This window comes from Bremia lactucae, linkage group LG3, assembly GCF_004359215.1.
Source record: "Bremia lactucae strain SF5 linkage group LG3, whole genome shotgun sequence".
In the NCBI taxonomy this organism is placed as follows: Eukaryota; Oomycota; class Peronosporomycetes; order Peronosporales; family Peronosporaceae; genus Bremia; species Bremia lactucae.
The window spans coordinates 422235-434046 of NC_090612.1; the positions used below are offsets into that span (position 1 = coordinate 422235).

The window sequence follows — 11812 nt, forward strand, 5'->3', positions numbered from 1 at the left end:
GTAGACCAAGGATGACATCAAATTTGTCATCCAAATCCAGTACAATGAAATCATCATCATACTGTGAATCTTTTAACGTGTAGTGAAATTTCACTACGCGTTTCATTACTGTGATCGATGCGCCTGTCGCTAGTTGCACTGTCATCCTCGTTGGAGGAATGTCGCACTCAACATATTTGAGCCTACGACCCTCTAGCGACTAGCGACGAATAAAGTTATTCGACGCTCCGCAGTCCACTAGGGCTCTAAGTGACAATTCATTTGTCACTTTTAACTTTAAGGTGATGAAGGATACCTCATCGCCACGTGCAGAGACACATAATGTGTGTGTGTCTAGAGCAACTTTTGTTAAGAGATTTGCAAATTCTCTTGAGGTGACTGGATCAGTAGGGCGCTGCGCCCCTACTGACCCCGACCGTATTTTTGCGGTTCGCCTCGCTGTTGCGATTTCGAAACAACGTCGGACCCTCAACCGTTGCCCTTTTTGGCATTGTGTCCAGAAGTACGTTCAGTACCCCTCGCTACTGGGCGTGGGGCACTTCACTCATGAGCGTAGTGACCTAACTTTTGACAATGAATGCATCTCTGCAATCGCTAACGTTCGAAAAGCGAGATCTGTCGCTTTCGACGTAAGAGTGGTCCATAGGTTCTGGACCTCCAATCTCTTGTCGTCTTGGAGGACGAAACGAAGACGAACTAGCTTGAGCCTGTCTCAAGTTAAAGTCCTCCTGTTCCGCAACAGATATTGCTTCTTCAAGCGTATCCAGTTCGAAGCGGAACAGGTGGGTCTTTACGGGACCATCCGTTAGACCTTGCATCAACACCGTAATCAACGTGTGTTCATGAACTGGATTGCTCGTGATACAACTCGCTAAGGGTCGTATGTGCTGGGCATATGCGTGAACATTACGCTTGCTTGAGTCTCAGAAGCTCTGATCAAACTCTGAACTCAGCTCTAGGCGGTCCAAACGTCTGCTTGGGCCGGGCTTTAAAAGCCTCTAGCGACCCAAAGACGTACGGATTGCGCAACTTAAGGCCCAATGCCCAAGTTTTGGCACGGCCTGCCAAATTTGATTGAGCGAATGCGACTTGCATTTGCTCATCGACGATGTGACATGCCCTTATGGCATCGTTCAACTCGACAAACCATCTCAAGAGGGAGTCTTCATCGACTCCCCTATACTTAGAGATGTCAATCTTTAAGATTTCGTGACGACGCGTGTGCGTCATCCCCAATGCAGGATTTTGTACCTGTTGTAACCTCAACAGTTCTGCCTGTTGAGAGCCTTGCTGATTCAGCAAGGCTACCATCTCCGTCACCACGTCAAGTTCATGTTGTATGAACTCGGCAATGGCTGAATGGAGGGCATCTCTGTCCAAACCGGACAGCATGGCCAAGATGGCATCGTTCCCTACGGTCGAACTCATTCGTTTGACCGCACTCATTTCGATGTCACTTAGAAAAAAGTAGCTTTCACGCGAAACGTGATGCGTATTCCCACTATTATCTAAGATGTCCATATTAGATGAAGGAAATGTGGTCCTTGGACGGACTACAAAGTGCTATTAGGTGTAACGGGGCACTACGACTTGTACTGCTTCAGTACAAGTCCACTTCGCACTGCTTCAGTTGCGAGTGGTGCCTTAAGTCACTTCACGTACACTAGTACGTGCAAAGGAAGACTTCTCTTTAAGACAACTACCTTGAAGAGGGTTGAATGAAAACTGTATTAATATAATTAAGTTTTTCTTCTTTCTACCTGTTAATGCTAACTTAATTATGAACGAATACGAAACATGCAAGTGAAATCTTATCTGTCTCTCTCTCTTTGTTTAGTTTTACAGCTGATTAGTCTGCGGGATAAATAGATATAATGGCCTATACCTATTTATGGATAAGATTTCTGAACATTACTATATAAAGTAACATTCTCCGAATAGTATCTACCTTTTAGATAATTTTTTTAATTAATAGCCTTTAAGTGTTAATTTCATTTAACGATACACTCCGTTACAATATAAATTTACACGGCCCAAGTGTTAAACTTATATCGCACTCATACGTTTCGCAAACAATCACAGAGCAGCAGTGGGTTCAGTACTTCCTCCACGCTACAGCACCTACGCACATCGACTATGCATTAGTTGACGAATCGATGAAGGTATTACGCAAGAATATCTGCTGGCCTGAACCCGAGAGCAGGATGATGAATTATCAAATACCATTCTCGACAAACATAACCTGACCGGGCCCACGGAGTGAGAACTTGCTTGTGCTGTGAATGACAAAGCTGAGACGACAGCTTTACAGCGTGTGCAGAGGATGTAAATAGCTACTGCAAACATACGCTGGATGACGACAGTGCGGTGCGATACGAGACTTGCACGACAACACCTACTTTGAAGACCGTGGCTTTAGGTGAGGTTGCTGGGTGTCTTAGCTGCAGCAGAGAAAAAAGAACTCGAATACTAAGCTAGCGAGGATTTTGGATTAACTCGTAGACTGTTTTCGTACCGAGTTCGGAGGGGATCTGCCGGTGTATGTAGCGCCGCTGCAAGTGATGCTGAAACCAGGAGCGACGTCTTCACGGCAACAGCCGCACAGATATCCTCAAAAAATCGAGCATTTCTGGATAAACGTTCAGCAGCGTTGCTGAAGCATAACCTCATTTATGTGTTCACAGAAGTCGCTGGACTTCAGCGCCACGCATAGATTAAAAATGAAGCAAGAGACGGACCCGACGGCCGATCCTCGAATGACAATTGATACGCGAGGCGGTAAATGAGCGAATAGAGCCGATGCCTTGGCCAATGCCGGTGTTGGAGGTGGTTATAGGAAATTAGAAGGAGATCTTAGAGCCCTGGCGACGATTCAAGGGGGGGTCCGCAGAAAATACCTTCGGAGCCCTCTCACAGCTATGTATAGGTACACAGTACTACCGGTATGCAAGCTTTCGATCGAGTGTATACACGCGGTTTCATACCGACCAGATGGGGAACAATGTGATTGGCGGTTGAAGCACACCGTTTTTTTAATTAATGGTTCATAAGTAAGGGGTATGTTTGCGAAAGACGTGAAGTATGGGAAGACTTACTTACACGTGGAGACAAATTTTAATTTTTTTAGGTGTGTCCGTAGCATAAATTGGGTGTGTCCGTAGCATAAATTGGGTGTGTCCGCAGCACTTGGCATTTTAATTATTTTACATCTAAGTTTCTTGCTTTCAAAAAAATTCGACAAAAATGAGACCTACAGTATATAAAAAAACTTTACCTTCGAATCTGTTGATGGAAATTTGACAAAGCAATAAACTAGACACTTTGTGAGAGAAAAATTAGGTTCATGACTGAGGCGACGCGAAATTCCAGGATTGTTCTACTTTAATTTACATACAGCTAACTGTAAGACATTTACAAGAAAGTAAAATTGACCTCAGGCAGGGAAAGTCACGCCGTACAATTAATTCTTAGTCGGTCAGTGTGGAATTTGCACAGCTTATAATGATGGCTTGACGGCAAAACATACAAACTTTCAAAAGGTAAAAGTAAACCAAGATAAAGAATATTTTATTCAGGGGCGTTACAATTTATTTGCACAAAGTTATGATCTGGCTGTACAGAGGTCTCGAAAAGCAGCATAGGTTCTAAAATAACAGTGTCAGCGCTGAATAACTATTGCCTTTATACATCAACCTAAGAATGTTAATTAAGCTCTCATAAGCTATGACAGATGACTTAGGTAAACTTTGGCCACTTCATTTTATATTGATGATTTGAGAATGCTGAGCTATTTCATCACTGTTACAAAACACCTCATTAATGGCCACTATCTAGTATTATTCTTGTATCTTTATGTCTTTCATGATATCGTCGATGACATAACTGGAAATTATTGAGTATTGTGATAGTTGGCTATCTCACACGATGCTCGTGGGATGATGGCTGGACGTGCGGAGGAATGGCATATCTATTGGTAATGGCATTCGGTTGATGTCAAATGTCATGAGGCTACAGAAAATAGCGAGTTCCTCACAGCCAAGCCCTAAAGGAGCTTCTTCGAGACTTGTTGGCAAAAACAAATCTGAATCGAGCTCAGGCTTTAGTTTTGTCTTATAAAAATTATTGCTGGTCACCGCCTCGACAGTACGCGGAGATGGGTTCTTTAAATTAAGACACCGGCCTTTGTCTTCGAATGTGACCGATGAGGCGGAGCCACAGCGCATGTGCAGCGGTACTTTTGAACGCTCCATGCGCTTTTTGCGGTCGAGTTTCTTCTGATTCATGTTGGCGCGCTCGCGGTGAAATTCGCATAGCTTGTGAAGCTTACCGTTGCGCTTCAATGCCTGTAAATTTTGACATTTGCCGGTTCGGTAGCAGCAGCGAGTATCGTCGACCACGCATCTAAAAGTGGCATTGATCTTGGTAGAATGTTCATTTTGCATCATTAATCTGCGAGTCTTTTTTCTGTTGATAGGCTTGCTAACTGCTGAGCTGCCATTTGCCCCATTTACGGCTGGTCCAAATAGCATCCCCAGCTCTTCTTCAGTCAGTGAAATCGCGTCTAACATTGCCACCGACTACTGCGTCAATTGAAAAATCAAAAGTGGGGATTCTGTTTGATTGAAGCGTAAGCAGCTGCAGGTTGCGCTCAATAGCGAATGGCAACAGACAGGCCCCAATGATCATAAACTGACCAGCTTCATCATTCGTGATGCTCCCGCTCAATTTAGCATACTTTACTGTGGGCGAACGAAATCAAGTGGCTACTTGAGGCGAGCGACAACCGTGTGCCAGACGCGATGTCGCCTGCGGGCGACCATGTGCGCTCGATGGCGTGCTCGACCCCGTCGCACTTTTGTGGGACGAGTGTTTGCCTTACTGCTGCACGGAAGCACTGCAGAAGGACGATGATATCCGGGTAATTATTGGACTCGCCACTCCGGCTATTTAGAAGCTCAATTATGCCCGACGATATGACTGATAATGTTCCTTGCCAAACTTTATCGCTCAAGGATGAGCATCTATTTGGAAGCTCAGCTAGGTCAAAATTGCCGCATGGGCAATTAGCATATGCAACAATCAATTACCGGCAGTGTAATTGATTTCTATCAGTGTCTCCGTGTCGGTGCAACTTTGCGCGTTCGATTAACGCTTGCCTGATTTGAACACGTCGTCATTAATTTGGTACTGCTTGACAAAATAATAAACGGTCAATTCAATGGATCCTAGCGAAACTGGATTAAATTGCAAGATATTTTGCTTTCTGTGCTTCTTCAGCTTATTAGATGAGTATGCAAAGTTATGTTGCCAACTGAATATAAAGCTAAATGGTGCTGAAAAGGGAAGGTTGCTAATTGAAAAACAGCAATCTGACCTCGAGTGCGTAAGATTTTCTTTTCAACTAATGTGATGCACATGACTTCTTTAATTTTGAAGAGCCAGAAATTTTAATTATTTTTTATGGGACAAGATTGAGTGCAGTCTTTTATATATTTTTAGCTGAGTTTGCAACCAAGCATGCGTCTAAATGTTCTAGATATTTGGGGCATGCGTTTTTAGTGGCAACGCTGTATGCGTCGATGTTGACGATATTCTTTGATATATTGAATTAGGGGAGCATTAGGATAGTCACGTCACAATAATATCTGCATGGCGTCTGTAACCAGTGTAAGACTAACGGATAATCTCTCGAACAGGTCGTTTGAGGCTGAAATAAGAATGCCGTCATCTAGCTATCGCGTCATCCTCATTGAGGGTAAGAGCTCGCTTCCGGCTGGCTGTTCCGATTTGCCGATGCAGCTTAGGTCTACTACAAAAAAAATTACTCGAAAGGAAATATGCGAAATCAAGTGAGGACACGACGAAGCAACTTGGTATCGTTTGCATTGGTTGCGGTTGCACTGACAAGCTAATCTGCCATGTACTAGAGTTTCATTTCATGCCGTCTTTTTCATGAATGTAATCGTTGGTATGTTTTCGGAATTTGGCAGCAGCAATTTGGTTTGAAACCAATGCGTGGATCTCTTGCAATAAATATGACCTTGACGATAGACAAATTGACGAGTCAGTGATGAGCACTTTAAGATCTTGGCTCGCAGTTCATCGAACTATAATCACTGCTGAGATTATGTGATTAACAATGCAGCGTCACAACCTACATAATAATTAAGTGAAATTGGTAGAAACACTAACAATGAAAAAAATCAATAGGATATGTCCGACTTATGTTTAGCAAAAGTTTTAGTAAAAGTCCTCGCGAAAAGACTTACTGCAAATAAATGTCATTCATTTAGCCCACTGTTGTTATTTCTGCTTGTTCAAAGTGGCATTTACTGCAATTATACCATCGATTGCAGCATGGGTTCGAAAGTGGACCTCCGCCTTGCCTAACAACGGTATTAACATGGCGATAGCTAACTTAATCAGTGCTAAAATGAGCTTGCACATCGACAAATTTTGGTGCCTTCCCTCGTAACAATTGCATTTTGCGATTATGCTAAAGACCAGTGTTTTAAGGCATGATACAGTTTAGCTCATCGTGATCGAAATGAATCATAACAAGTCGCAGCAAACTCAATTCATATGGCATTGGCACTTATGGCTTTTGTGCTGGACTTGAATTATGTTGATAAAATTACGTAGAATATCACCACAATGCCACGGATGATGGAAAGATGCAATATGTAGATTTGATGCTTAATTTTAACAATCATAATTAAACAGCATCAGGCAATTATTTAATTCTTCTTTGATGTCTTCTCGCAGCGATCAAACATTGCCTTATGATTGTAATCTGAACGAGCCTATTCGCGTGTATCCTCCCAATCCTAGTCATAATGGACGCTTGTCTGCAATGCTGTCACTGCAAAAGAAGAACGTTGCGGTCGTGGGAATACTAAGTACCAGCTCCTCTTCTTGTTCGAGCGCCTTTACCTTCGCGAATCGGATCATCGGCCGATACGCTTTTAAAGATGACGATATGTTAAGCGCAATGACAGTGAACGATACCAGACTGCCAGCCACTATCCACTTGTACTATGACGACGTAGCAAGATGCATCTACCTTTTGGGCGTGGCCGTACCCGATAGTCTATGTTACAATTCACATGGAATGATCATTACCAAGGCGGAATTGCCAAGTAAGAATAGCAAACATAAGTCATCAGTTCGACGACAGCCCACAATTGAAAAAGAGGCGGAAGACTTGCCAGAGCTGAGTTGGGCACAGCGGATTCGCAACGTAGTCGACAATTGTACCCGAGAAAAGCTGAAGATGCAAGTGCTACTCTACTCCAGCTGTAACATGCTTATAGTGCTGAAAGAGAGTGCACGTGTGACAACAAATGCGCTTAAAGAAATTCGCGCACTTGCTGTGGAAAAACATCTACTTCAGAGTTTTCTACCGACGTCGACTAAGCATTCTAAGCGTGACAGCAACCACTCTAAATCTACTTCGACTTCTTCAAGTATAGGAGGAAATGGATTTGCTCCCGGCCGCTGTGTTCCAATGGTGGTTTATGCGGTACCTGCACCCACAAATATGTCGCAACAGACACATAGCTCTCGCTCTGCAATGATGTCATACTGCAAGTCGCTTGAAGCTCGCTTGACGACCCTGTTTCGGTCTTTGCGTGGAAATACAGTCGGAATGTTACGCACGCGCGACGCTTTAAGTGCCTCTAATTTAAACAAAGAACGCCGTTTGTTTCATTTTGACTCCGCGCATTGCGTAGTGGTGGTCTCTCGACGCACAACTACACGAAGAGAAGTGCTGCTCGATAATTTACTGGCAGCAATCGACTCGAATGTCAGTGCTGTAGATGTCTTGAACAACAACTCGCTGCTGCAGCCTCTAATGGATGACAACATGGGGCTTCAATGCCTAGATCAATATGTCCAAAGGTATCTCGACCTGCTTTTCTCCTATTCACCAAGTGGCACCAAGGACGGTGGGCGCACTGAGCTACTAAATCCTTCGCAATGGCTGAAAGCCTTTCACGGACTATTTAGTAGCTACAGTCGTTTGGACTCCAACAGGAGAAAATATGTAGTTGTACACGAGACTGAGGCTAAAGACGTGACGTCGGATCACTTTTCCTCAGTGTCACAAGCGACTTACCCCACTGATCTGATAGAGCCTTCTTGACACCATATTCCAATAATTCCTTCAACGAAATGCGCTCTTTTGCGAGGCAACTAACAATTGTCAAGCCTTTGATTTAGCAGACCCGTTAGCATTTTTTCATGCTCAAGAATTGAACACGTAATAGTTTCGACGTGTACATATTTATTCCGTGGGTCGTCTTTACCTATTTCCCCAAAACACAATGAAAGTGATCAGCTGGTGAATTTCTTAGTATAGAATCATCGGCAGAAGAACAGTAGCAAAGTTCTCGATCATGTTTCTTCGATCGCTGTATGGTTCGCGAATGCCACAGCCACTTCACGTACGCTTATTCTACTAACATTAACTACCAGCCAACGCATAAGTCATTTCTTTATGAGCAGCCACGCGTGGACCCACAGGCCTCCAGTTACTGGGAAGAAGACACCGCTAGCTCCCGCGAAATCTCGCGCACTATGGAAGAAGCTGATGCGCAAAATTCGGAAAATCACAACAACGGTAAGAAAATAGATAGCGTGCTGGCTGCGCTGGCCGCGGATGAGCACACATGCCGGAACCACTCGATTCCTACTATGTCGTCGCAGTTGGGGCTTCTCGTTGGAATGGATGGAGCGTTATTGGATGACGTGGATGGGTTGAGCGTTGAGGACATGATTGCTTCACCTTTCAGTGCACAGCTATCGCCTGCTGGCCTCATTTCAATCGCTGCTGCCGACATTGACGAGGTGGCCGCTAACAGCTCGCCGCCAGTCAACGGGCAATTGGACTTGGCCTTCATTCGCTCACTACGTCGATCATCGAGTGATATGAAGACAGAGTTGGGTTCGCGTAGCTATTTGCAGTAAGTTTTAAAAATGTCAGTGGCTGAGTCTGTCGCATACTTACTCCTGTGTGCTATAGTATAGTAAATGAAGCGCTTCGGAAGGTAATGGGGCCTTTACCTGCTACTCAAAGGCCAGAGAACGAAAGTCCAGCGATGGAGTCGGAAGATAAGGACAGTAAACATCACTTTTTCTCGCTTGTCCGTCGACATCTCAACATGCTTGGATCTGCTTCGTTTTCAGCAGCAACGCCTGAAAATGAAGTTGAAGTGGACGCGACTGAGAGTCAGACGAAGCTGCGGTTTCTTTCGCTACTTCGCCGTATCAATGAATTGCACTCTCAGCAAGTTCATGTACGTATTTGTTTATTGAGTTTATGTATTTTAGGATTGATTTCGTTAATGAATAATTGCGTAGACGGAGAGTTGGGATGGCCTTCCATATCCCCAGATAATTGCGCTCCCGACCTTCAAATATCAAGTTCGTGAGCATCACGGTAGAGGCAGTCAATTGGATAAGGGCGGAGAGGAGAATAATACAGTCTGTGCGGTATGCCGTGACGAATTTAAGGCTGAGGAGGAAGTGCGTGCACTTCCGTGTCTGCACTTTTATCACCGCGAATGTATCGACCAATGGCTCATGTATCACCGCCAATGCCCTATTTGTAAGCATGTCATTGCCGTTTATTAATCTGCTTGTGGTATTCTTGAATTTATGCTATTAGTGGTCGGTTTTAAACAAAATTGTGTTATGTTGCATTAAATAGTGGCTACATCACTCAATTTATGGTACATTTGAAATTTGCTATTCATGATATTTGCTTATTAAGACTCGTAAGACTCGTAAAAATCGACGACGAAATCGTCGACTTTTAGTCCTTTTGTATTCGAGCTTTTGTGACTTTAAACTTAGTGATCTAAGATACGCAGGTTACCCGTTACCACCTTGTTTTCTAACACTGTTCCATCAGGAAGATCTATATGAGCACCTTCGTTTGCAACAAGAATCACCGTTCCCTTTAAAAGATAAGCGCATAATGGATAATGAGCTGTGGTTAACAATTTTAAATTTTAAACGGCTTACCTTAAGTGTGATGTTAGAGCCAAACTTGACGTCGCCGGCGACTGTCAGGTGGTCGAGCTCTGTGATGTTAGGAATCCCATGCTTGAAACGAGCGAGATACTCCTTTGCACTTTGAAACTCTAGGCCAAGCTTCACGATGGGAATCGTAGGCGTTGTTCGTGCTGGATTCATGATAAGACTACCGTGTTTAATTTGATATAAATTTGACTGCACAAGTAGGAGGTCCGACGAAGACTTTACTGGTAAAAATCGAGAGCGGGGTACCTTGAGTCCGATAAAATTTTTGAATAAATGAATCGCTTCACCTGCTGCAGTCTCCAGCTGCACAACCTTATGATTCTTAACGGTACGAAAAGTGACTAGAGGCTCAATGTCGATTAGATCCTGCGCCACCAGCCTCTGAATCGCGCGCAAATTCACCCAAAGGTTGTTTGTGTTGAATGTCTCGAATTTATTTATAGCACGAAAGTCATCCATATGTCCTGGAGGTACCTGGCTCGCTTCCAAAAGGTGAGGCTTGTCTTTGTAGCTCACAAGAGTGCCTCCCTGGACATCTGCGCGAGTCTTTTCGGTCACCTCCATAACAAATTCGGAATCTTCATTGATCATGTGATAAAGCATGTCCAAATCGACCATAGCACCAAGGTTATCCACGTTTGAAATGAAAATATACTCCTTGCCCTCATTTATCAAGCTTTCTAGCAATCCAGACTCGAACAATGCATTGTAAACGTCACCATGGCCAGGAGGAAACCACTTTTCGCGTGTCAAGCGGTCATACTTGGTATTTGGTAGCGGCAGCATCGTCTCTTTGACGATAAATGGGTAACAACTCTGATTGAACGTATGAATACTCAAATTGTGCATACGGTATTTGCGGATAATGCGCACAGTCTCTTCGTGGGTATTGAACGAATTCATAAGCACAAGTGGTACATCCACTCCATAAACACTATTCAAATACTGTCGATCGCACATTAGCATCATGGACAGAAGCGCTTTCGTTATCCAAATCTCCTAGAACGCCTACCTCGACTTGGCGCACAGTTAGATCAAGAAAAGATAAGTCTTGGCGCACTTCAATTGCGCTTTTGGGTCCTTCGCAGCCAAGAGTCGTGCCTAGACCGCCATTGAGCTTTAAAATGACCTGCACGACGATACAAATTTTTAGATTACTTGCGACCGACACTACCATTAAAGCCACGCAAATAAAGCTGACCAGCTTATCAAGCAGCTCGTGACGCAAATTCATGTCACTTGGGCAGTTTTCTATTGAAGCTTTGCTCATCATCATGCTGTTCGTTGGAGGCTTAACCGAATTCCTGAAACATTAGCCATAGATATGAAGGCAAAAGCCAGATCAGCAAAATTAACCAATTTTTCAACAGACAGGAAATGGATTGCCGGCCGCACCAATCGATAGCAATCTTTTTGACTTTAGAGTACTTGCGAAAGAGTTTTAAAAAGTTCTTTCGCTGGCGATTACCCATAAGCTCTTGCGACACCAGGGCCTGCGATCAAGTACACCGAGAGAAAGTTCAGCGAATTACGAGACTGCCAACTGGAACTTACTTCGGCCATCTGGTCGTCAACAGAAAAACGCGCCGGCATGTGTGTCTTGTAGTGCATTATTGCACTCAGGTTGCTGCGTAGAGGGGGTGAGTCGAACGAGCTTAAAATGCGCTGATGCAGAAAGAGATTCGGCCCGGGAGCCGTACTCTAATCGGGCTCTATTTAGTGTTCCATACATTACACGCATAACCGGAACGGAACTTTAAAATCT

At 44.0% G+C, this 11812-nt stretch overlaps 3 protein-coding genes across 3 annotated transcripts; 1 reads left to right on the forward strand and 2 right to left on the reverse strand.

Annotated features, from left to right (window-relative positions):
• Positions 1-3917: 3917 nt before the first annotated feature.
• On the reverse strand, positions 3918-4568 carry CCR75_005976 (uncharacterized protein; the record flags this gene model as incomplete). Its single annotated transcript, XM_067964050.1, has 1 exon — positions 3918-4568. One exon carries the CDS (start codon positions 4566-4568, stop codon positions 3918-3920), a length of 651 nt encoding a protein of 216 aa, XP_067816331.1.
• A 2245-nt stretch (positions 4569-6813) lies between these two features.
• On the forward strand, positions 6814-11041 carry CCR75_005975 (uncharacterized protein). The gene is made up of 5 exons (XM_067964049.1): positions 6814-8447; positions 8509-8947; positions 9031-9299; positions 9364-9971; positions 10036-11041. The coding sequence occupies exons 1-4, from the start codon at positions 8400-8402 to the stop codon at positions 9634-9636; spliced, it is 1029 nt and encodes a 342-aa protein (XP_067816223.1). The 5' UTR covers positions 6814-8399; the 3' UTR covers positions 9637-9971; positions 10036-11041.
• Positions 9277-11658, reverse strand: CCR75_005974 (uncharacterized protein; the record flags this gene model as incomplete). The annotated part of the gene is given in 6 exon segments (XM_067964048.1): positions 9277-9962; positions 10030-10992; positions 11006-11176; positions 11249-11351; positions 11443-11540; positions 11602-11658. The coding sequence occupies 6 exon segments, from the start codon at positions 11656-11658 to the stop codon at positions 9855-9857; spliced, it is 1500 nt and encodes a 499-aa protein (XP_067816222.1). The 3' UTR covers positions 9277-9854.
• Positions 11659-11812: the final 154 nt, after the last annotated feature.